This window comes from Ranitomeya imitator, chromosome 1 (assembly GCF_032444005.1).
Source record: "Ranitomeya imitator isolate aRanImi1 chromosome 1, aRanImi1.pri, whole genome shotgun sequence".
In the NCBI taxonomy this organism is placed as follows: domain Eukaryota; kingdom Metazoa; phylum Chordata; class Amphibia; order Anura; family Dendrobatidae; genus Ranitomeya; species Ranitomeya imitator.
The window spans coordinates 185,029,422-185,055,538 of NC_091282.1; the positions used below are offsets into that span (position 1 = coordinate 185,029,422).

At 40.4% G+C, this 26,117-nt stretch overlaps 1 protein-coding gene across 1 annotated transcript in view; it reads right to left on the reverse strand.

Annotated features, from left to right (window-relative positions):
* Positions 1-26,117, reverse strand: part of LOC138665353 (sarcoplasmic/endoplasmic reticulum calcium ATPase 3) — a 332,774-nt gene that overhangs the window by 41,984 nt on the left and 264,673 nt on the right. The window contains exons 16-20 of the mRNA XM_069752757.1: positions 21,434-21,636; positions 18,521-18,606; positions 12,263-12,396; positions 4,694-4,811; positions 4,402-4,519 (exon numbers count right to left, since the gene is read on the reverse strand). Coding sequence (XP_069608858.1) covers positions 4,402-4,519; positions 4,694-4,811; positions 12,263-12,396; positions 18,521-18,606; positions 21,434-21,636 — 659 coding nt within the window. The remainder of the gene's footprint in view (positions 1-4,401; positions 4,520-4,693; positions 4,812-12,262; positions 12,397-18,520; positions 18,607-21,433; positions 21,637-26,117) is intronic.

Sequence of the window (26,117 nt, forward strand, 5' to 3'; positions counted from 1 at the left end):
TGGAGAGTGACATACAGGCCTGGCATGCCACTGTAAGGAGGCTTATTCGCCGTGCGATACTCCTCTGTGAAATTAAATATGCAAATTGCTCCTTCAGAGATGAAGGCTATGTTCACACATTGCGGTTTTTACCGCGGAACCGTGGCGATTTTGCAGCTGCGGGACCGCAGCAGTTTCCATAGCATTTACAGTAACATGTAAACCCTATGGAAACCGCAAACCGCTGTGCACATGCTGCGGGAAAAACCGCGTGGGAACGCAGCGGTTTACAACCCGCAGCATGTCACTTCTTTGTGCAGAATCGCAGCGATTCTGCACCCATAGAAATGCATTGATCCGCTTACTTCCCGCATGGGGCTGTGCACACCATGCAGGAAGTAAGCGGATAATGTGCGGGTGGTACCCGGGGTGGAGGAGAGGAGACTCTCCTCCAGGCCCCGGGAACCATATTTGAGTAAAAAAAAAAAAATTAAAATAAAAAATCATGATATACTCACCTCTGAAGTCTCAGCGCTGAATGCGGCCGTCCGGTCTCAGGTTTGCTATGCGACCAGGACCTGCGGTGACGTCAGTCACATGACCGTGACGTCACGAAGGTCCTTCTCGCACAGCATCTTTGGAACCGGACCGCCGCCTGCAGCGCCGAGGAGATCGGGACGTCAGAGGGTGAGTATATCATGATTTTATTATTTTTAACATTACTGTTGATGCTGCAATATGCTGCATATGCAGCATCAATAGTAGGGGTAAAATCCCACAGCGGAACCCGCAGGACAAACTGAGATAAATCTGCAGGGCTAACCGCAGCGGGTTTGCCCTGCAGATTTATCAAATCCGCTGCGGGAGAACCCGCAGGGACAGGACGCTATGTGTGAACATAGCCTAAGAGATTAGAGCTATATAGCGCCACCTGTTAATGAAAATCCACCCCAAAAGGTAGCAGTAAGGACTGATGCTGCCAACCAGCACACATCTATCTAGCCATACCTGCAGAAAAGCAGCATTGCATATGCAGGTGAAAATAACCTTGATGTCTCCTTCAAATATTAAACTTTTAAGTGTAGTAGTTGCTATATTTTACAACCACAATCAAAATTATGCAATCCTAATTGTAAATAAGGTTTAATAGCAAAATTTACTAACTTTTTGCGGTTTGCAATAAACCAATAAAACAAGAACAGTTTAAAATACCTGAACACAACTAATATGACAAGTGGGTTCTCCAAATTCTGTATAAAAAAAAAACAAAAAAAAACAAACAAACTTATTTTATTGACTACTGCAGTCTCAGATTTAACCCCATCATAACAAGCATCTTTACTACTTTGCACTCAGCTAAGTCCTAAACAACCATTGGCCATTATGACCTGCTGCACAAAAGTAATGTATAAACAGACTCCAGCTTCTAGCTGTGTTACTGAGTAATCCTAGATCACTTTTAAGGGCACCAGTCTTCAGTCCACTAATATTCTTGGGTTTTCAAATACAGTAAAAAAAAATTTTTTTAGAGAGACCATTGCGTAAAACAATCAAGAAAATAATTTAAAAGAAAAGATTGCAGTGACGCAAAAAGCTCCTAGAATTACAGTTGGAAGCATAGTTCTAAAGATCAAAGATAAAAGAACATTGGCTTCTAGAAATGAACGAGTTTGAGTGGAATTGAATTCTACTCAAATATACCAAAAAATCTGCATTTTTGACCATGCAGATCTTTGTAAATTCGTTCCATGCAGATTCAGCAAAATTCAGTCTGGCTAGTCGGAATTTTGCAAAACCGTAGTTGCCTGGCAAAAGTTAGAAAAAACAACAACAAAAAAAACACAATACGGTACTTAACTTACTGCTCACCATGCGCCATACAATCCTCAGCGCAGTCTCTTTTTTCCCCACCAGCCTGTTCACTCTACGCTAGGATTTCTGCTTGCAACCAGGCGTTGCAGATAACTACATGTCACGTGCAGTGATGCCAAGGACGTGTGACACGCCATGACCTCTGAGCTCTGGTCTCAGCCGGAAGTCCCTTCTTAGATTGAACAGGCTGGGAGATGTGGAGCCAGAAAGAAGTGGACTGGACGCTGGGTTGAGTTGCACAGGTCTTTCGCCTGTCATAGCTCTGGCCTGTCCACTCTAAACTCGGACTTCCGACTGTAACTCCGGGATCCACGTCCATGATGGTACGATGTATTATATGCATTGGCCACGGAGACCTGGTTATGGCTAGAAGTCTAGCCCTAGAATGAACATGCAGGGGGCCAGACAGGTAATTGGTGATAGGAGTTTAAGCTTGTTTTGTTTGCTATTTTACATTTTAAATTAACCCATTACTTGCCAAATAAATTTTTTTACAAGTACGGATTTTTCCGAAAAGGGTGTTCCAATATTCATTTAAACATGACAATGACATGATTTCCTATTTTGAAAACATTCATTTTACAAACACAACACAAAAAATTGGACCTAATAATAAAAATTATAAAATCTTAGTTGCCAGAAGCTAAAGATTAGGCGTCCCAAAAAAAGGACATTGGTAGATAATGGGTTAATTATTCTTTCACATCTAAAAGTGACCCCACTGCATAATAAGGGACATTCAATTTGCAGGGAATAACTTTGCTGTGAATTGAATTTCCCAGGAATTTACATGCAATTTGAAAATTAAAATGTTGTCATATATGCTCAGTTCTGCTGGCTTCACTACCTGGACGTGGCAGGAAGAGGAAGTAGAATCACTAGGTGCTACTAGAATCCTCAGCAGTTAGTAAAAAAAAACCTAGATTGACTGCAAAAGACCTGCAGCAAGATTTAGTAGTAGCAGGAACTGATGTTTCAATTTGCACAGTGAGGGCTTGTTCTCACTTGTGATGTAAATCGGACGAGTGCTCTCCGATTAAAAAAAAAAAAAAAAAAATCAGATTGCACTCAGTCAAACGTTAACCTATGGGGCAGCTTATATCTGTGATTATTTTCTCATGTCGAATCGGCATTCGAAAACAATTGCAGCATGCTGCGTTTGCATCCGTGATTCAGATCGCAAGAACACATATAAGTCTTCGATATCACACGAGTGCAGTGCGATTCCTTCGTACGCCGGTAATGGAGATGGAGAAATTACTTTCTCCATCTCCTCCGCAGCTGTGCTATGACCCTCTCATGCAAAAAAGGATGGGAGCACAGGGCACTGACACTTGGCTCACGGTCGCAGCAGAGATGGAGCAGAAAAACATTGTATGCTGAATGTCTCAGTGTCCAAAGTCCAAAACATAAACCCCTACTGACCCAAAAGCAAATGGATTGAAATCAAGTATCAAGAAGACCTAGAGAAAATCATCATGGCCTATGTAACAAAGCTGAAGTTTGGGCATTATTGCACCTTCCAACAGTGCAATGATCTTAAAGGGAGTCTGTCACCCCATTTTTCGCCTATAAACTGCGGCCACTGCCATCAGGGGCTTATCTACAGCATTCTGTAATGCTGTAGATAAGCCCCCAATGTAACCTGAAAGATAAGAAAAACAAGTTGGATTATACTCACCCAGGGGCGGTCCCGCTGCGGTCCGGTCCGATGGGCGTCAAAGTCCAGGTCCGGTGCCTCCCATCTTCATACGATGACATCCTCTTTACTTCCTGTTGCGGCTCATGCGCAGGCGTACTTTATCTGCCCTGTTGAGGGCAGAGCAAAGTACTGCAGTGCGCAAGCGCCGGGAAAGGTCAGAGAGGCCCAGCGCCTGCGCACTGCAGTACTTTACTCTGCCCTCAACAGGTCAGATAAAGTATGCCTGCGCAGGAGCCGTGACAGGAAGCAAAGAAGAGGACGTCATCGCATGAAGATGGGACGCACTGGACCCGGACTGCGACGGCCATCGGACCGGACCGCACCAAGACTGCCCCTGGGTGAGCATAATCTAACTTGTTTTTCTTATCTTTCAGGTTACATCAGGGGCTTATCTACAGCATTACAGAATGCTGTAGATAAGCCCCTGATGCCGGTGGCCGCAGTTTATAGGGCTAAAATGAGGTGACAGATTCCCTTTGATCATAGGTTAATTTCACCCAAGGTTTCGATTCAGAAGTCCTGAAAGATTCTGGAGTAGACACAGTCGACTAACTTCAAGTCCCAACAATTTTTTTTTTTTATTGGATTCAATAAGGCCCTTGCAGTACGCAAAGCAGACCACTTCATATACATATCGATTATCTTTCTTATGTGTGAACTACTTGTCACTGATAAGGAGTACACTTTCAAGGCATTGTTAAGAAGAATCACTACTTTGTCAAGTTTCTGTATTCATTGAGTTCAAGCATACATTCTCCCAACTTAGCTAAGGATTCGTGGAAACCTGTAAATAGAAAGATATAATTTATACCAGGACTTATGCTTTAAGACCCATATGAAGCACTTACCATCCAAGTGATGCCGAGAGATATATTTGAGTCCTTCATCTAGCAGAATCACCGGCAATGAGATCTTCATAACTACCAACCACTGAGTGCAGCTCAGAGGAGTTACTTGAAAAATTAGCTTCAAATATAAAACAAACATTTTAAATATAATACCAAAGGCAAAATGGCGTACTGCAAATAAACAGGCAATGTTCCAGAAGTAGCTTCTATTGGCTTAAATTTACAAAAATCTCCAACGATGTACAAGAATTTTACCATAAATTGAACATTTCTAAGATATTTCTGTACTTACCGGCATCGGCTTCACGTACAGTATAAGGAAGTGTAGAGCCATGGACATTACTATGGCGCAGAGAAGCCAGATGTTGAGCCAAGGTGGCATTCTTAATAATGACTGATTTTCAGACAAGCTGTAAATATGAAAAAGATATCACAAAGTGAGAAAAAAAACACAATACAAAGTAGAAAATACAAAGAATTGCACATAAAACAAAAAACAGTAGGCTTCCAAAACAACCTGGAGTTGTAAAATACATAGTATCATCCATTTAGTTAAAATTATTTAATTCACAAACATGATCAAAGAACAAATGAGCCATTTTTTGGGGGGCGTCAAAGGATTAATCTTGAAATCACACAAAAAAATTGCAAAAACAAGAGCTTCACACTCTGCTTGCCATTAAAAATTATGTCAGTTCTTTAGAATGGGGAGATTTTTAATGTTATTGTTTTTTAGGTTTTGTTTTGGACCAGCATGCACAGTGCTTACAAGTTTTGTTTTTTTTAAAATAAAAACTCTAAAGCTGTCTGGCATCGCTAGAGCACTTGATCTGCTAGCTTTAGTGGCATCTCCAATGCTGCAGAAGAAAAACTGGAGAGTGCACAGTTTGGGCAGGAGCACAACCACATCACTGGACCAAACTGTCAAGTTTTCAGGTGGACAGCACATTGTTCCCCGGCAAGCAGGGAGCCAGGATTGAGGGAAGCAGTGAGCTCCTGAATATGCGGGTCTAAGGGTTAAAGTCCCTCCTTGTGGAGAGTGCCAAGATGGCATAAGGTGACTTATAGGTCATTCAATTCTCCAATGGCAAATTAAATATGCAAAATAGTCCCTTCAGAAAGGAAGAGGGCTACAACTCTAGTGATACTTATTGGAAGCAGGAATCCTAAAAGTGACAATCCATTACAACCTTTAAAGAGACTTGTTACATGAATTAGCATAAAAACTAAAACAGGCATTCTATTTGCCCTTCATGAGCAAACCCTTTAAAACATATATAATTTTTCACAAATTAGGTGGCTATTCTCTTGAGCTGCTGAACAACATTTAGAGATATGCTTTATGGCAGCTACATGGGCCATAGAAGCAATAAGCTGGTGATGATCATTGACTTCTATGGGATAGTTTAGTACACATGCTCTTTAATCTGTCCAAAGATCATTGTCCAGTGGGTAAAGGGGATGAGCGGAGTCTATCACCTACTGTAAATGAGGTCATCCTGTGTAGTCTGCCGCCATCTAAATAACGGAGATGCTACCTTTCATTACAATGCTGCCTTCAATGATGAGATGACTGATGAAATGCAATTGTTACAGAACAACCTACTAGAAGGCTTTAATTATAGTAACATGGAATATTTAAAAAAATTAAAAAAAATAGGCGAATCACCAAAAGTTCTTTCAAAAAGGTTTAGCGTGAAACTTGAATTCAATCAATAAGTCATTTGTTGATGAAACATTCCCTTTAAGACAAGTAACATAACATTTTTATTTAAGTAAACCTTAAATATGGTACCTTTAAGAAATTTTGTTTGTGACCTTTGCGCGGTCATACAGTTTTGACATAGCTTTTTTCAGTCATTTTTCCTATATAAAAGGCTATGAAATAAAACATCAGGAAAGAAAGAAAATGTCATACTTCGAGCATGCGGAATTACAAAAACCCAGTAAACACACAAACACAAAGCTACAAAATAATGTTGGTATTGCGTTGATAAAAGGATGCAAAAAGAAAAGAGATTGTTTCTAAAACACTGTGGAGAAAAAGCAATGGTGAACCAGGGCCAGTTTTCTGAGTAGTGGCTCTAATATTTGTCCCATACTCTATACGTGTTGCAGCGTTTTTAAGTTGCATCTCTTAAGTCTTTTTTTTTTCCTTCGACACTTGCTTAGCCAGATGTATTAGACAGTCCCAAAATGCAACTTTCTCCAAATGTTGCATTTTTTTTTAGCACAACTCACTACAGTAACCCCCTTCTACAAGATTTCTGAAGGAGTTTTCAACTTGGCACATTTTGGGTACATTTTGTCTAACCAACAAGTTGGGTTTCTATGGAGAGGTGAGTGCAAATCTGGATGTTGATAATGCGGCTGATGTGATTTATCTGGAGTTTGCAAGGGGATTTGATACTGTACCACATAACTGCCTTACTCTGAAGCTGCAGAAGCAGGGACTGGGGGAAACTATATGCAGATAGGTAAGGAATTGGCTAAATGACAGGAAACAAAGTTGTCATAAACGATACGTTCTCTAAATGGGAAATAGTCAGCAGTGGGGACCGCAGGCATCTGTACCAAGACCGATTCTTTTTAACCTCTTTATTAATGACCTTGTGGATGGGATTGAGAGTAAAGTAGGCTACTTTCACACTAGCGTCGTTTGGGATACGTTGCAATGCGTCGTTTTGGCGAAAAAACGCATCCTGCAAAGTTGTCTGCAGGATGCATTTTTTCCCCATTGATTAACATTAGCGACGCATTGCAGCGCATTGCCACACGTCGCAACCGTCGTGCGACGGTTGCGTCGTGTTGTGGCGGACTGTCCGAACAAAAAAAACATTGCTTGCAATGTTTTTTGGAGCATCATATCTGCCATTTCCGACCTCACATGCGCGGCCGGAACTCCACCCCCACCTCACAATGGGGCAGCGGATGCGTTGTAAAAATGCATCCGCTGCCCCCGTTGTGTGGCGCTCCCACAGTATACGTCGGACCGACGCACTGCGACGGGCCGAGTACGACGCTAGTGTGAAAGTAGCCTAAAGTGTCAGTCTTTGCTGACGACACCAAACCATGTAGGATATTAATATCTGACTGACATTAAAATATTGCAAAACGATCTAGATAAAATGTCTGATTAGACAAATGCTTGGCAAATGAGATTTAATGCTGATAAATGTAAAGTAATGCACCTAGGACGGAGTTATTCTATTGCTGCATATATATTAAATGGGAGCATACTCTGGACTACAGAACAAGAGAAGGACTTGAGTATTCTCCTTACAAGTAAGCTGAGCAGCAACACTCAATGTCAAGCAGCAGTCACAAAAGCAAATAAGATTTCAGGGTGTTTAAAAAGATAAAATACTGTGATCCCAAGATATTGTTACTGCTTTAAAAATCACTGGTAAGGCCTCATCTAGAATACGGGATCCAGTTTTGGGCTCCATATTTTAAAAAAAAGATATTCAGAAATTGTAGTAAGTTCAAAGGCAGGCAACAGTTAGAAAAGCTGGGCTTGTTTAGCTTAGAAAAAAGATTCCTCAGAGGAGATCTCATTTACATGTGTAAATATGTGTGTGGTCACTAAAAAGGACTTGTACATGACTTATTCCTTCCAAAGACCATACTAAGGACCAGGGGGCACTCATTACGGGATGAAGAAAGGCGATTAAGTTAAGTAGGGAAGGGTTCTTCACAGACTGAGAACTCAGACTGTAGAAAGCCCTACCACATCAAGAGGTAGTAACAGCAGACTATAACAGCTTTTAAGAAAGGGCTGGATTATTTCCTCAATACACCACATTATGGATTTTAGTTAAATTACTGATAAAATGTACAATTGGTGGAGAAAGGTCCATCAAGTTCAACCTAGGTCTTTTTCAATCTATGTAACTATGTAAATACAATAAGGGTATGTTTCCACGGTCAGGATGGCCGGCGGTATCGCCGGAGCGGCTTAGCCGCTCTGCGGTAGCCCCGCCCCCTTTCTGGGACGCGATGATGCCGGATGTGTTCACAGCACACATCCGGCATCATCGCTCCCCACCATAGGGCCCTGTGCTATATCTTGCGGCGACGCAGCGTCGCCGCAAGATATACGGACATGCTGCGATCTGAAAAGACGCGCAGCATGTCCGGAGTCGCAGGGCCGCCGCGTGCGTGTTACCACGCATAGTGGAGACGGGATTTCATTAAATCCCCTCCACTATGCTGTAACATCTGGACGCTGCGTGTCTGACGCTGCGGCTCTATGCAGCGTCAGACACGCAGCGTTTCCTGATCGTGGAAACAGACCCTAAGGCAAAAAAAAAAAAAAAATTTAAAGTGATTTCAGTAAATTGCAAATCGAGCCCTGAGTGCGAAGACACTCTCAAAGATCTGGTTCTACAATAAACAATGGTGGTAAATCACTAGCATATGCTTCTCATGTTCTATTGCTACAGTCCAACTGCGGTGATCCCTGCTGATTGCTTGAGTTAAGTGCCAACATTGCGAGGTAAGCGCTGAGCCAGTTCATCTTCTGTCAGCAACGCTGTGCTATTATCAGGAGGTCACGTAGATGACCATTGACTATAAATGGAAAACCTGATCTGAGAATTTGCTGCCAGTTTCCCCACAAATTCCTATGAGTTCTAGCAGCAGGATACTTTGTGATTACTTTCTCATCAGGGGATCATTTAACGGAAAGAATTGGAAAGATTACAGCTATTTGTGAATTATTTTCTTAACATAAAACTAGTGTGCAAATCAAAAAAAAAAATCTTTGATTAATAACATTGGTTTATACAGATTGCCAGTGCGTGCATATATATTACTAGATGGTGGCGGTGTTGCAGTGTTGCGGTGGCCAAAAAAATAAATTCTGGAGTTTTGATTTTTTTCTCATTACGCTGTTTAGCGATCAAATTAGTTTATTTGATATTTTAAAAGATCGGGCATTTATGAACGCAATTATACCAAATATGTTTTATTAAATGTTTTATTATTAATGAGGCAAAAAGAAGGTGACTTGAACTTTTAATATTTTTAAAACTTTTCTTTTAAATGTTAATAGTCCCCTTAGGAGACTTGAAGCTGCAATCATCTGATCACCTGGGCTATACATAACAGAGTTTCAGCACTGCTATGTGTAGAAGAAATCACGATCAGTGATTTGTCAGTGATTGACAGAAAGATTTAACTGGTTACCAGCCACGGGTGGAACTTCACTCCACCAGCGGCTCAGTCCCATTCACCTGAAATGAACTGACCAACAGAGTGCTGCTATACCAAGAACAGACAACAAAATATAAGGTGCGGTGCCTGGTAAATGCTGTGAAGCCTTCAATAAACTGAGTGGTGGGGGTGCCAGGAATAAGACCTAAGGCTAGGGTCACATTGCGTTAGTGCAACCCGTTTAGCGCTAGCGGGTTGCGCTAACGCAATGTTTTTAATGTGGCCGCGTCCCGGGGTCGCGGTAACGTCCCCGCTCTCGCAGATCCCTGATCTGCGAGAGCGGGGAACGGACCGCGGGCGCGCCTCGGACGCTAACGGACGCGTTGCACGGCGTTAATTTCGCCGTGCAACGCTGTCCGTTAGCGCGTTCCCATTAACGCAATGGGAACCAAGCCTAAGGATAAATCATCAACCTTAAAGTTCTGCTGATTGTATAATTTATAGACCTACTGTCCACTGCTAAGCCTGGCGGCCTCGACCAATCAGAGACGCGGGATTTCCAGGACAGACAGACAGACAGACAGACGGAAAAACCCTTAGACAATTATATATATAGATGGGGCGAAAGGGGGGTGATTTAAACTTTTTTTTTTTCACATTTTTTGTAATTTTTTTTTTATTTTTTACTTTTGCTATGCTTCAATAGCCTCCATGGGAGGCTAGAAGCTGGCACAACGCGATCGGCTCTGCTACATAGCAGCGATCATCAGATCGCTGCTATGCATCAGAAATGCAGGTGTGCAATGAGCGCCAACCACAAGGTGGTGCTCACAGCAGGCCGGCATCAGTAACCATTGAGGTCTCAACGACCTCTATGGTTACAATGCAGAAGCATCGTTGACCCCCGATCATGTGACGGGGGTCAGCGATGCGCTCATTTCCAGCCGCCCGGCCAGAAGCGCCGGTTAAATGCCACTGTCAGCGTTTGACAGCGGCATTTAACTAGTTAATAGCAGCGATTTCACCCGCCGCTATTGCGTCATCATCTCGCGAGACCGCAATGCACTCTTCAGACTGGAGCGCGCGAGGAGCGTCGGTAACCGCTTCGATCCGGGGGCCAATAGAGGGTGAGTATATCACTATTTATTTTAATTATTTTTTTTTTAACAGTGATATGGTACCCATATTACTATGGGCTGCGTGGGCTGGGCAATATACTACGTAGGCTGCGCAATATACTACGTGGGCTGGGCAATATACAACGTGGGCTGCGCAATACACTACGTGGGCTGCGCAATACACTACGTGGGCTGCGCAATACACTACGTGGGCTGCGCAATACACTACGTGGGCTGCGCAATACACTACGTGGGCTGCGCAATACACTACGTGGGCTGCGCAATACACTACGTGGGCTGGGCAATATACAATGTGGGCTGCGCAATACACTACGTGGGCTGGGCAATATACAATGTGGGCTGCGCAATATACTACGTGGGCTGTGCAATATATTACGTGGGTTGTGCAATATACTACGTGGGCTGCGCAATGTACTGTGTGGGCTGCGCAATGTACTGTGTGGGCTGTGCTATACACTACGCATACATATTCTAGAATACCCGATGCGTTAGAATCGGGCTACCATCTAATATATATATATATATATATATATATATATATATATGTATATATAGAAGTTATTTACTTAAAATAATAATATTTTTTAAATGTCAAATCTATTTGTGTATATTTTGAGTTGCTCGGTTATCATTCTCATTTTACGGATGAAAAACAATTGAGATGGGAAAATTTACGCTTTTCATTAAGTTGAAAAGTAATTCAGCACACTTATAATTTGCCAATAATTATGCACACAAAGATTCTCCTAAGACAGACAAAACCTCAATTTTACTTCATTGAATATTCAGGTTCATTAACATTTTTGCTTGACCGACAGCATGGCAGCTGTTAAATAATAAAATCATCAAAAATAAAAACTGCCTAAACATTGTGCATATCGTATAGGCCAAATCTGCCTGCAACTGCAGCTACTGGAGCAAGCTCTGATTGCTTCAATTTGACATTTTAAGTGCCACTGTCAATCTCTGACAGTGGCATTTAAATGATGAGTTATCATGGCAACTTGGTGCCTGTTGAAGGTCGCCATAACTGCCATATGGCTCAGTCTGTTAAGTTCAGCAACAGGATGACTGTGATGGGAAAACCACTATTTCACTATATACGGCAATAGTGTATTTTTTCTTTTCTTTAAATACAAAATTTTAGACGTTCTTTTCACCACTAAAATAATGAAAAAAACTGGACAGGTTTGGTATCGTCGTAACATTACTGACAGAGTCATGTAGCTAGATCATTTTTACAAAAAAAAAAAAAAAAAAATTCCCAGATCTTTAAGTGGTTAAAAGAGCATGATCTGTTAATTAAAATAGCACCAACACACAATGTTAGGTAGAAAAAGAAGCAAACTAAGGTAATAATGGCAATGTAGATTACACAAATTCATAACTTTTAAATACTTTAAGGATAATTAAATAAAATTAAAAGTTTTATTACTCTTTAATTAATTCCCTCTATGGGAACATTAAGTTCTATAAAGTTTACTTTCAGTTCAAAATTGCAGAAAGATCTTTAAAAATACAAAAACTAGAGAAATACATTATCTCTACCTTTTAAGTGTACCTACCTGTTGAGCGCATTGCACATCTCAATTGTTACTAGCACTGAAAGGGCCATTGTTGTGGGATAGCGGGACTCAAACACTTCACAGTCAATGTCTTCAAACAAAGCATTGTCAGGTGTACATTTCATAAAATGTCTCTGTAACAAAGTAACATAATTAAGAAAAAGGTACGATAGTTTTATAAGTTCGTAAAACTGGTTTATGTCATTTCTGGTTTATGAAAAATGATTGTTTTGCATCAAAATCATATTAAAATAGACACATTACTACGCAGTATTGGAATTTTAATATGATCTGGGAATATGGTTATGTAGCATACAACATAAGACATTGATTTACATTAGTAAATTAGTTACGCAGCATAATAAGTCAAACATTAGTTCTGCTTCATTAAAGGCATATACGGTATGGTATATAAATAAATAATAATAATACGGTAATATTTCTAACACATTATTAAAAGGTTTTGAAACAAAACAGGCCGGGAGGGTATTATTCCATGTTCTTATATTTCTTTCCTACCATTGCCTACCATTAGTTGCCTGTTAACAAGGTACCCTATGTTATATATCTACTATTACTATTTACTTATGGTATAAAAAATAAAGAGGGACACACTTGATATCACCGCATCCGGAACGAATCGACCTATAAAACTCTGCCACTAGTTAACCCCTTTAGTAAGTGCCACAAAAACCAACAACAAAAACACGAGTCAAAAAACTATGCTTTATCATAGCACCGAAAAAAAAATTGGAATATAACGCAATCAAAAAGATGTAAGCAAAAATGATATTGCTGAAAACGTCATCTATTCCCACAAAAGACAAACCGCCATACAGCTCCAATAGCGGAAAAAGTAATAGTGATGCAAAAATTATTAATTATTTTTTCTGTAAAATAGCTTTTATTGTATAAAAGCACCAAAACATAAAAAAAGAAATAAATGTGGTATCGCTGCAACCCGTACTGACCCACAGAATCAAGCTGCCTTATCAATTTTACCACATGTGAACCGACAAGGAACAAAAAAACAAAAACAAAAAAAAAACAATTCCTGAATTGCTGGCTTTTGTTCACTTTACCTCCCAAAAATCAGAATAGAAAGCGGTCAAAAGATTGCATGTGTCCGGAAATGGTACAAACGTCAACTCGTACCACTAAAAAATTCATCACATGACTGTCATCCGAACTATGAAAAAATTACAACTTTCAAAATATGGTGGTGTAAACACTAGTTTTTGCAAAAAAAAAAAAAAAAAAGTGTCTTTTAGGCTACGTTCACATTAGCGTTATGCTAGTTTGCGTCGGGTTTGCGTCAGGCGACGCAGCGGCGACGCATGCGTCATGCGCCCCTATATTTAACATGGGGGACGCATGCGTTTTTGTTTGTTGCGTTGTGCGACGCATGCGTCTTTTTTGCTGCAAGCGTCGGACCAAGAAAACGCAACAAGTTGCATTTTTCTTGCGTCCAAATTTCGGCAAAAAACGACGCATGCGTCGCAAAACGCAGCGTTTTTGCGTGCATTTTGGTGCTTTTTTATTTGCGTTGTGCGTTGTGTCGCCGACGCAGCGGCGCACAACGCAAATGTGAACGTAACCTTAGTGTGCGACAGCAGCCAAACATAAAAACTCAACATAAATCTGGTGTGGCTATAATCGCACCCGAAGTTTAACCCCTTACCGGCATCGGACGTACTATACCGTCCGATGCCGGCTCCCCTGCTTTGATGCAGGGCTCCGCGGTGAGCCCGCACCAAAGCCGGGACATGTCAGCTGTTTTGAACAGCTGACATGTGCCCGTAATACATTTCAAAAACCTGACCTGCACATCCAAACATAGACTGAGTGTGAACAGGTGCTGAACCCAGAGTCGCCAACTCGTATATAGTTAAATAAATAGGGCAGCACACTGCAGCGCCAAAACATGCAAACTTGAAAAAACGAAATTTGAACTGCATTACTGCACTAGAAATATGAAAAATGAGAGCTTTTAGCGCACAAAAATGGCCAATTTTATGTGTACCTCGTAGCCACGTTAAGGCATCTCTCTTATACGAGGTCCTACGCTTGACCTACCTCACTGAGAATAAACGTCTCCATCTGAATGGGTACATGTAGAAACCTCTTCTTGGACTCAAATTCTCTCTCTATGTGGAGGGGTATTGGACCTACTATAATTAAAACACCTGAAGCTAGGAGGCGGGGAGTGCACGATCAGAAGGCTAGAGAATACATTTCAAAAACCTGACCTGCACATCCAAACAGACTGAGTGTGAACAGGTGCTGAACCCAGAGTCGCCAACTCGTATATAGTTAAATAAATAGGGCAGCACACTGCAGCGCCAAAACATGCAAACTTGAAAAAACGAAATTTGAACTGCATTACTGCACTAGAAATATGAAAAATGAGAGCTTTTAGCGCACAAAAATGGCCAATTTTATGTGTACCTCGTAGCCACGTTAAGGCATCTCTCTTATACGAGGTCCTACGCTTGACCTACCTCACTGAGAATAAACGTCTCCATCTGAATGGGTACATGTAGAAACCTCTTCTTGGACTCAAATTCTCTCTCTATGTGGAGGGGTATTGGACCTACTATAATTAAAACACCTGAAGCTAGGAGGCGGGGAGTGCACGATCAGAAGGCTAGAGAATACATTGCCCTATTTAACTATATACGAGTTGGCGACTCTGGGTTCAGCACCTGTTCACACTCAGTCTATGTTTGGATGTGCAGGTCAGGTTTTTGAAATGTATTCTCTAGCCTTCTGATCGTGCACTCCCCGCCTCCTAGCTTCAGGTGTTTTAATTATAGTAGGTCCAATACCCCTCCACATAGAGAGAGAATTTGAGTCCAAGAAGAGGTTTCTACATGTACCCATTCAGATGGAGACGTTTATTCTCAGTGAGGTAGGTCAAGCGTAGGACCTCGTATAAGAGAGATGCCTTAACGTGGCTACGAGGTACACATAAAATTGGCCATTTTTGTGCGCTAAAAGCTCTCATTTTTCATATTTCTAGTGCAGTAATGCAGTTCAAATTTCGTTTTTTCAAGTTTGCATGTTTTGGCGCTGCAGTGTGCTGCCCTATTTATTTAACTATGTGCCCGTAATAGGCGCGGGCAGAATCGCGATCTGCCCGCACCTATTAACTAGTTAAATGCCGCTGTCAAACGCAGACAGCGGCATTTAACTACCGCTTCCGGCCGGGCGGCCGGAAATGACGTCATCGCCGACCCCCGTCACATGATCGGGGGCCGGCGATGCTTGTGAATGGTACCATAGAGGTCCTTGAGACCTCTATGGTTACTGATTGCCCGTCGCTGTGAGCGCCACCCTGTGGTCGGCGCTCACAGCACACGTGCAATTCTGCTACATAGCAGCGATCAGCAGATCGCTGCTATGTAGCAGAGCCGATCGCGTTGTGCCTGCTTCTAGCCTCTCATGGAGGTTATTGAAGCATGGCAAAAGTTAAAAAAAAAAGTTTAAAAAAAATGTGAAAAAACATAAAAGTTTAAATCACCCCCGTTTCGCCCCAATCAAAATAAATCAATAAAAAAAATATCAAATCTACGCATATTTTGTATCGCCGCGCTCAGAATCGCCCGATCTATCAAATAAAAAAAAGTATTAACCTGATCGCTAAACAGCGTAGCGGGAAAAAAACTCGAAACGCCAGAATTACGTTTTTTTGGTCGCCGCGACATTGCATTAAAATGCAATAACGGGCGATCAAAAGAACGTATCTGCACCGAAATGCTATCATTAAAAACGTCATCTCGGCACGCAAAAAATAAGCCCTCAACCGACCCCAGATGATGAAAAATGGAGACGCTACGAGTATCGGAAAATGGCACAATTTTTTTTTTTTTTTTTTTTAGCAAAGTTTGGAATTTTTTTTCACCACTTAGATAAAAAATAACCTAGTCATGTTTGGTGTTTATGAACTCGTAATGACCTGGAGAATCATAATGGCAGGTCATTTTTAGCATTTAGTGAACCTAGCAAAAAAGCCAAACAAAAAACCAATGTGGGATTGCACTTTTTTTGCTATTTCACCGCACTTGGAATTTTTTTCCCGTTTTCTAGTACACGACATGCTAAAACCAATGATGTCGTTCAAAAGTACAACTCGTCCCGCAAAAAATAAGCCCTCACATGGCCAAATTGACGGAAAAATAAAAAAGTTATGGCTCTGGGAAGGAGGGGAGCGAAAAACGAACACGGAAAAACGAAAAATCCCCCGGTCATGAAGGGGATAAAGTTGTCTAATCACTTATACCGCACCTGATGTATAAAGTGGTCTAACCACTTCTACTGCTCGAGGAACGGCATAAAAAATAAATAAAATCAATTCTTCACCTGCTGTTATTTGGTCTTTCTGCCTCCCAAAGATTGCAGTAAGACTCGGCTCACATTTATCATGTACTGAAATATGTGATTAAGACGGAACCCCAGGCTGAAGATTCCCTATAATGAGGCAGATGGGGACACTGTATACACTGTCTGGCCTGTGATCTGGTGTTGTCAGTCTTTTTAGGAGTGCACAAAAACATGGTGCACCACAGTGCACCTCTGAATAGAGGCCACAAGGAGTCCAGAGTAAGGCCGGGGTCACACTTGCGAGTGCAAAACGAGAAACTCGCACGAGTCTCTCGTATCAATACCCGTCACTGCCGCCGGCACTCGAGACCTGAGCGTTCACCTGCAAACAAATACACGCTATGGTCCCGAATGCCGGGTATTGATGCGAGAGACTAGTGCGAGTTTCTCCCATTGCACACACACGTGTGACCCCGGCCTAACTCTGCTGTCTCATTATAGTGAATGGATCCCTCGGGGGTTTCATCTGAATCATGTCACTCAGAGATTTAGATGGAAACCCCAAAGTGCTCAGCAGAGAGCGCCAGATAAATGTGATCTCAAACGTTATTCAAAGTGTTCCCAATAAAAGCTTTAACGCACCAAAAAAAGTCACCACTCAGGTCAGTCATCTGTCAATAGAAATATAGAGCGTTTCTACGCTGCTGGTAGCACAAAGGCTCTGGAAAAGCAAAATGGCTCCCCCCCAGAAAAGAAATTCAGCAAATTCTGACCTCCCAAATCCAAATGCCCCTCTCTCTTCCGAGTCCCACAGTGAGCCTAAATCACATTTAGCATCCACATGTTTGACATTTCTGTAGCGATAAAAGCCCGCCTAATTTACGGGTCAGTGACTTCAGAAGCATGAGCTGGGCACAATGTACTGGTCACTACAACGTACTGGTAACTACAAAGGCAGTTTGTAATTTTCACTCAGCAACATCCACTGCTGCTTGTTTCTGGAAAACACCCATTGAGTCAAAATAGTCACTATGCATGTAGATAAATTCCCAAAGCAGTACCATTTCTAAAATTGAGTCATTCTGAGGGGTATTTTGCTCTACTAGCACTTAGGGGTCTGTATATGGAGTCTGCAAACTTTTTTAGGAAAATCTGCGCTCCAGGAGGCAAATAGTACTCCATCCCTCCAGAGTCTCACCGTTTGACTAAGCAGTACTGAATAGCCATATATAAGGTATTTCTATATTTAGCAGAAATTGTGGGACAAATTTTGGTGCCATTTTTACCTATTGCCCAGTGTAAAAAAGTTAAATCTGGAAATAAAATTTTGATAGTAAAAAATAATGACCCATCTGTCATGTCAATATGATCATGTTCTAACAATTCCTGTGAAGCACCTGAAGGGTTAATGAATTCTTGAATGTGTTTTTGAGCACCTTCAGGGTTGCACATTTTAAAATGGTGTAACTTTTGGATATTTTCTGTCATATAGACCCCCAAAGCCACTTCAAATGTGATGTGGTCCCCCAAAAAAAAATTGTTGAAAAATCGCTGGTAAACTTTTAATGCTTACAATTTTCTAACAACAAAAAAAATTCTGTTTCAAAAATTGTGCTGATGTAAAGTAGACATGTGGGAAAAGTTACTTATTAACTATTTTGTGTGACATAACTCTGATTTAAGGGCAAAAAATAAGTTTGAAAACTGCTAAGATTTCTCCAAATTTCAGCTTTTTCCCCACAAATAAATGCAAGTCATATTGAAGAAATGTTACCACTAACATGAAGTACAATATGTCATGAAAAAAATCTCAGAATCAGCGGGATCCGTTCAAGTGTTCCAGAGTTTTTACCTTATAAAAAGACAGTGGTCAGAACTGTAACATTTGGCCTTGTCAGGAAAGGGGGAACAGGCTTGGGGGATGATTAAACTCACCAGCTGATAGAATGTGATCTGTGGTCCATCTTCATCATATAAGAACCACCATGTTGCAGCACCTACAGTGGCAAAGCCAACATAGACTGTGACGAGAAAAGAAAGCGCATTAGTGGATATCATGAATGTGTAGATAAGTGCAGATAATTAGTATTTTTGCTTACTTCATTTTGTACATCATAATAACTATTCAAAATAAGTTTACACACTGCAAAGGTGTCCATACACATTAAACTGCCAACCAAACACTTGCTCAAACAAGATTTTTTAGGTCAACACAGAGAAAAGGCATAAGTCACTTTAAAACCCATCTGAAAACATCTTTTCCTGGAAAGGATTGTGTCCAAACTGATTTATTCCCCGACACCTTCATCACATTTCATGCTACTTTCTGAGCCTATCCCTAGTATGGCCCTGCTACAAAGTATATAGTTTCTGCACTTTTCTGCCTGCTCAAGTACCCACCCTCAATTTAATTCCAAAATCTCTTGGTTTTACACCATATGGTACCTCCATTAATCAGAATCTTAGTTTTCTTTCTTTGTCTGTTTAAACCTTTATCTTCCTTTTTAGGCTTGGAATGGTTATTTCAATCATTAAGCCCTTCATGACTGGAGGTATTTTCGGTTTGCGTTTTTTGCTCCCCTACTTCCCGGAGCCATAACTTTTTTATTTTTCGGTCAATAAGGTAATGTGAGGGTTTTCTTTACGTGACGAGTTGTACTTTTGAACGACTCCATTGAATTTAACATATCATGTACTGGAAAACGGGAAAAAAAATTCAAGTGTGGTGAAATTGCAAAAAAAAAAAAATAAGTGCAATTCCACAATTGTTTTTTGTTTGGCTTTTTTACTATGTTCACTTATTGCTAAAACTGACCATTATGATTCTCCAGGTTATTACGAGTTCATAGACACCAAACATGTCTAGGTTCTTGTTTATCTAAGTGGTGAAAAAAATTCCAAAGTTTGTTAAAAAAAATAAAAATTGCGCCATTTTCAGATATCCATAGCGTCTCCATTTTTCGTGATCTCAGGTTGGGTGAGGTCTTTTTTTTTGTGTGCCGAGCTGACGTTTTTAAAGATGCCATTTTGGTGCAGATACGATATTTTGATCATCCGTTTTTACATTTTAATGGAATGTTGTGGCAACCAAAAAAACGTAATTCTGGCATTTTTACTTTCTCGCTACACGGTGTAGTGATCAGGTTAATTCCTTTTTATATTGATAGATCGGGCAATTCTGAATGCGGCTATACCAAATATGTGCATGCTTGATTTTTTTTGTTTTCTTTTGAATGGGGCAAAAGGGGGGTGATTTGAACTTTTATATTTTTTTAAAACTTTTTTTTTTTTTTTTTACTTTTGTCATGCTTCAATAGTCTCCATGGGAGACTAGAAGCTTAGTAAGAAGGAACATAAACCAGCTCACCCGTGATTCAGCAACCAAACCTCGGGAGCACGGACCCGCTGTGTCCAGACGTGCAAGATCCAAAAAAAAGAAAGAAATGTCCAGCTTCACCATTAATTTTTTAAACATGTACATTTTATTATTTATAGATTTCATTGTGTAAATCTTTTTAAATTTGTACAATCATTTGTATATTTTTGCTTTGTTGTCATCTTTTGTTTCATATTTGTTTTTTATATGTATGTTGTTCATATAGATTACTGTGTTGGGCAACATTCAATACATGTTCATCTCACGCCCACTTTTTAAATCAGTTACGTCAATCACTTATCCCACCGGTGTGCTTTCCGGTGTAGGGTTATTTAAGTGGGATACATGGGTCTTTTAGAATGTCATGATTAAGGGAGCCTAGTCTCCAGAAACACGTTGAGATTCTTACCCATATGGTTGTGCTGAAGTCTGTATCCTCCATGTTTAAAGTTTGTTAATAAAGAAATCGCTTTTTTACGGACTCGGTGAAGCTGGACATTTCTTTCTTTCTTTTTTTTGAGACTAGAAGCTGCCATAACCCGATCACCTCTGCTACATACAGACAATGATCAGATTGCCTGTATTAGCAGAATTGCTGACTTGCTTTGATCGCCGACCGCAGGCGGCACTCATAGCAATCCAGCTGTCTGCTGGAGACCTCTGGTTGTCATGGCAAACCATCGGCGAGCAGCGGTCATATGACGTGGGCACTGATGGGCGGGATTTCCAGCACGCTTGCAAGAAGCCATTGTTAAATGCCGCTGAAAGGGTTTGACAGCATCATTTAATGGGTCAACAGACACGGGTGGATCACGCTTCCACCCGAGGCTGTTAGCGGCATATGGCAGCTGTTCAAAACAGCCAACATGTGCCGAAAAAGATGTGGGTGTCCAACATCAGCGTACTATTATGCCCGATGTCGGAAAAGGGTTAAAAGGAATAGGTCATCCCCTGGACCATTTTGATCTATTACTATGGGGATACAGGTAATAGAATGATTAAAACCAGTCTTACCTGTATGCCTCATAGCTGCGGTGTAGATCTTGAGAAATTAATTTATAATGTTGTATGTTAATGATTTCTTCCAGGCTCTGGTGCGTGTAGTGCCTGAAAGAAATCACTGCTTCCTGACTTCATTATAATGGTACCCCCCTCCCACTGACTTTTTCGGTGATATAATCCCGTGCATGCACTATGCCTGCGTGTGGTTACAAAAACCCTGTCCGCCCTCCTATGGGCAATCTCTGCATTTATCTTCTGCGCAGGTGTGGTGAGTCACAGCTGAGTAGAAGACTCACCGGTGCCTGCACACAAGATCAATGCAGACACTGCCCACATTAGGCCAGAAAGGGTTTGCATAACTGTGCGCGTGCATAGCGCATGCATGGGAAACAGCGCCATACAAGTTGCCCTTATTGTATGGGTGGGCAAGAAAGTGTTCTGAGAAAGATAAGAGTGTTTTGAGAAAATACCTCCAATGGCCAGGTATCTGAAAAACAACCATCCACTGATAAGTGGTTCTCGAGGATTACGAGGTTGCTTGTCCATGATGTCAAGGTCAGGTGGGTTAAATCCCAGGGCAGTTGCAGGTAAACCATCAGTGACCAAATTAACCCAGAGAAGCTGAACAGGAATTAGGGCTTCAGGCAGGCCAAGGATAGCAGTAAGAAAGATGCTGAAAGACAAAAAAACACATTAATATGCATAGAAATCTGTTTTATTTCACGTTTCTATGTAAAAATCTGGAGTGTAGCAAACTGTTTGTATTTGGGTGAATGCTTAAAATAGCAATACGGTATTTTTTTTTTAGGAATTTACAAATGTGCAAAACCTTTCACTAGGATACAGTTTTAAATTATATCGTCCTGTGTAAACATTTTTAAAAAAAAATGCTACAAAATAAGAATGCTTTAACAAATTGAAGTGATGATGGTTTACGTGATTAATAGTTAAAATAAACAATTAATCACGTAAACCATCACTTCAATTTGTTAAAGCATTCTTACTTTGTAGCATTTTTTTTTTTATCAATTAACCCCCAGAGCTTTTTTCGGTTTGGCGTTTTCATTTTTTGCTCCCCTTCTTCCCAGAGCCATAACTTTTTAATTTTTTTGTCAATATGGCCATATAAGGGCTTGTTTTTTGCGGGACGAGTTGTATTTTGAATGATACCATTGGTTTTACCATGTTGTGTACTAGAAAAGCGGGAACAAAAATTTCAAGTGCGGTGAAAATTGCAAAAAAAGTGCAATCCCACTTGAAAAGTGCTGACTGACCTGCCATAAAGATTCTCTAGGTCATTACGAGTTCATAGACATTAAATATATCTAGGTTCTTTTTAGCTAAGTGGTGAAAAAAAATTACAAACTTTGTAAAAAAAACAAAAAAAAAAAACTATTTTCCGATACCCGTAGCGTCTCCATTTTTCATGATCTTGGGTTGGGTGAGGGATTATTTCTTGTGTGCAGAGCTGACGTTTTTAGTGATACCATATTGGTACTGATACGATCTTTTGATCACCCGTTACTGCATTTTAATTCAATGTTGCGGCGGCCAAAAAAAGGTAATTCTTGCATTTTGACTTTATCGCTACGCCATTTAGCCATCAGGTTAATCCTTTTTTTATTGATAGATCGGGGGGTTCTGAAAGCGGCGATACCAAATATGTGTATGTTTGATTTTATTTTTATTGTTTTATTTTGAATGGGGCAAAAAGGGGGGTGGTTTGAACATACACACATATATTTTTTTTTTCACTTTTGGCATGCTTTAATAGTCTCCATAGGAGACTACAAGCTGCCACAACCAGATCGGCTCCGCTACATAGAGGCGATGTTCAGATCACCTCTATGTAGCAGATTTATTCACTTGCTATGAGCGCCTAAAATACTTGCACAGTTTGTGTTCTGTCCATTCAAAAGGACAGTAGGATTCCAATTATGCATTAAAAGTTCACTACTAATAGTGTTGGTTTGCTGTGTTATAGCACCACCCAGTGGTGGTTACATTTATTACTTGTGTTTTTAGTAATAATTAGAGTGTTGCATTGTGGGATTGCACCAAGGCATTTTGGGATGAGGAACCTCCATTTTCTCCCTGTGTTTTTCCTGCACACACGTGTTTTTCTGCTGTGTTGGAACAACCTCACTTACTTGCCATCCTGGTTAAGTTTATCCGGTAAGATCATTATCCCTGTTCTTGCAATGTAGTGTTGTACAGAATGTGATTAACTGTATAGCAGTCAGTACACAGGAAATGTGATTACCAGGGACTTACTGTATGTAGTTATGTACATAGTTTGCATCATACTGTATACTTTCTTTGTCAGTTGTAAAGTATCAGCTGTGTGATTGTTTAGCCCAATACTTATATATGTCATTTGTATTCCTTTAGTTTTACCGCATTTCAATACCTGTTACCAATAAACAAGTTAGACTACAGAGAACAGTCTGCTTATTTGGAAGACAGAAGTGGTTTATGCTGTATGTTGGATCACACACCGTATCAACGTGTATGAAGACAGAACAGTTTGGAAAATAAGGCAGAGAGAGACTGTTTCTGGTCAAGTATCAGGACAGGCAGTGAGGCCATGTGTATTTTACAGGATTTGCATGTAATATGTTGTAGAAGTTATCACAAATGTGGCACATGAATGGCACATGCCATTTTACCTCCAGTTTTAAACTACATATTAGCTCATTCTTGCACTACACACCAAATTATCAAACTGAAAAACTTGAAGAAAAACATGCTGATGGGATGCTGTAAATTGTATGCATTTTTACACTGTCTTTACTTTAAAAAATATTGTGAAAAAAATTCTATAAAATGCGTCTCGTTTCTTTGGCTGTGTGCACACATTGTGTTTTGTTGTGTTTTTTCTGTGTGGATTTGTGTCAAACCTGAAGGGTTTCCTGAAGCCAGCAAAGTGAATGCGAATCCTGAAGTCTCATGCGCACTATGCTCATTTGTGACTTACAGATTTAGTGCAGATTCAAATCTGTAACATGTCAATTGTTTCATGTTTTTTTTTTTACTCATTGACTTCAATTAAGCCAGTAAAAAAAAAGGCTATAAAAATGCAGGTGTAAAAATGATTGCGTATTAGCTGCGTTTTTGTTCCATATACCTAATGCATGAAGTAGAATGTAAGTCCGCAAGGACAGGGTCCTCTCCCCTCTGTACCAGTCTGTCACTGTAAACCTGTTTACTGTAAACGATATCTATAACCCTGTATGTAACCCCTTGCTCATGTACAGCACCATGGAATTAATGGTGCTATATAAATAATAATAATAATAATAATAATAATAAAAAAGTATCTATAAATAGATCTATTTACAGTGGCATGTTAAAATTTGGGCACCCCTGGTCAAAATTACTGTATTTACAGGGTGGACCAAAAGTAGGTGGACAGAAAATAACATTTATTTTGATTTATATATAAAATTATATTTACTAACACAAGCATAACATTGACAATTAAATTTTATTCTGAACAATACTACAAAAGCCCATAAATTTCATCAACGCAGGTGCTCAAACTGTTTTCTATCACAATTTGCACAGCCTTTTACGCTTCAACAAACATTTTTGCACAAGTCTCTTTGGGTATGAATTTCTTGAAATGCATCTCTTATGTAATTTTTCAAATCACTGACACTTTTTGGTTTTCGACTATAAACTTTGTCCTTGAGTACTTCCCAAAAGAAAAAATCCACCGGGGTCAAGTCTGGTGAACGTGCCGGCCAATCAAGTGGGCCTCTTCGGCCAATCCATTTATTAGGAAATGTTTCATCAAGATACTCGCGGACTACTCTTGAATAATGTGGAGGGGCCCCATCTTGTTGGAAATAAAGGTCATTTGAATTAGGCTGTTGCTGTAACTGGGGAACAACTTGATTCATTAGAATTTCGAGATACTTATCTCCTGTGACTGTTCCATAAAAAAAAATGGTCCAAAAAATACCAAAAACTTGAAATACTTGAAATACCACCCCAAACATTGACACCAGGCTCATTTAGTTGTTGCTCTAATGTTAAATGCATGTTCTCATTATACCAGTAAATGCAATTATGTCTGTTAATATGGCCAGATAATTTTAAGGAAGCTTCATCACTTCACATAATGTTATCTAAAATTACTGGATTTTCTTCAATTTCGCTAAGCATAATCTCACTAAATTGCAGCCGCCTGTCTGGATCATCCTTTAATAAACCATGAATTAGACGTGGACGATAAGCCATTGTTTACATTTTAAAAATTACAAAAAAAGATAAAATGGGCAAATATGCAAAAGTCTGGGCTCCCTTGGAGATTTGTGTGCTCAGATAAGGTCTGAAACCTTAGTCAAAGTTAATTAGTCTGTTCGGGTTATGGCTTCTTCACCACCATCGTTAGGAAAGACCAGTTGATGCAAATCTCAAATCTCCCAGCTTTATGAAAATCCAACCTACTCTAACCTTTGAACAAAAACAGCAGCCATGGGTTCTTATAAGTAGCTGCCTAGCACTCTGAAAATGGTGGAGGCCCACAAAGCAGGAGAAGGTTATAAGAAGATGACAAAGCATTTTCAAATTGCGCTTTCCTCAGCTCGAAATGTAATTAAGAAATTGTAGTTAAGAGGAACAGTGGATGTCAGGATAAGGTCTGGAAGACCATGCAAAATTTCAGTGAGAGATGCTTGTCGGATTGCAAGAGAGTTAAATCAGAACCCCTACTTGACTTCCAAAAGATTTAGCCGATCTGAACAGTAGGACAATGTACCACAACTCCAGAGACACCTGCACAAAAATGGCTTTCATGAAAGAGTCATCCGAGGAAAGCCTCTCCTGCATCCTTATAAAATCCAGTGTCAGAAGTATACAAAAAGAACATCTAAACAAGCCTGATGAATTTTAGAAACACGGCGCGCACAGGCCTGGAGTGACGGCTGTGCTGCGTCTGATTAGGAAGGAAAGACCCGCCTCCCTGATGATTTCAGGGTATGAGGGGGCACATATTATAAATGTTTATTTGAGCGTGTGCAAGCATCATAACTAAAAGAGCCACCTTGTCAGAATGCAGCATTAGTGCTACACAAGGTGGCTCTTTTAGTTACAAACGCCTGATGGGGTGACAGGTTCCCTTTAAGCATTGGGGTTGATCAATCATGT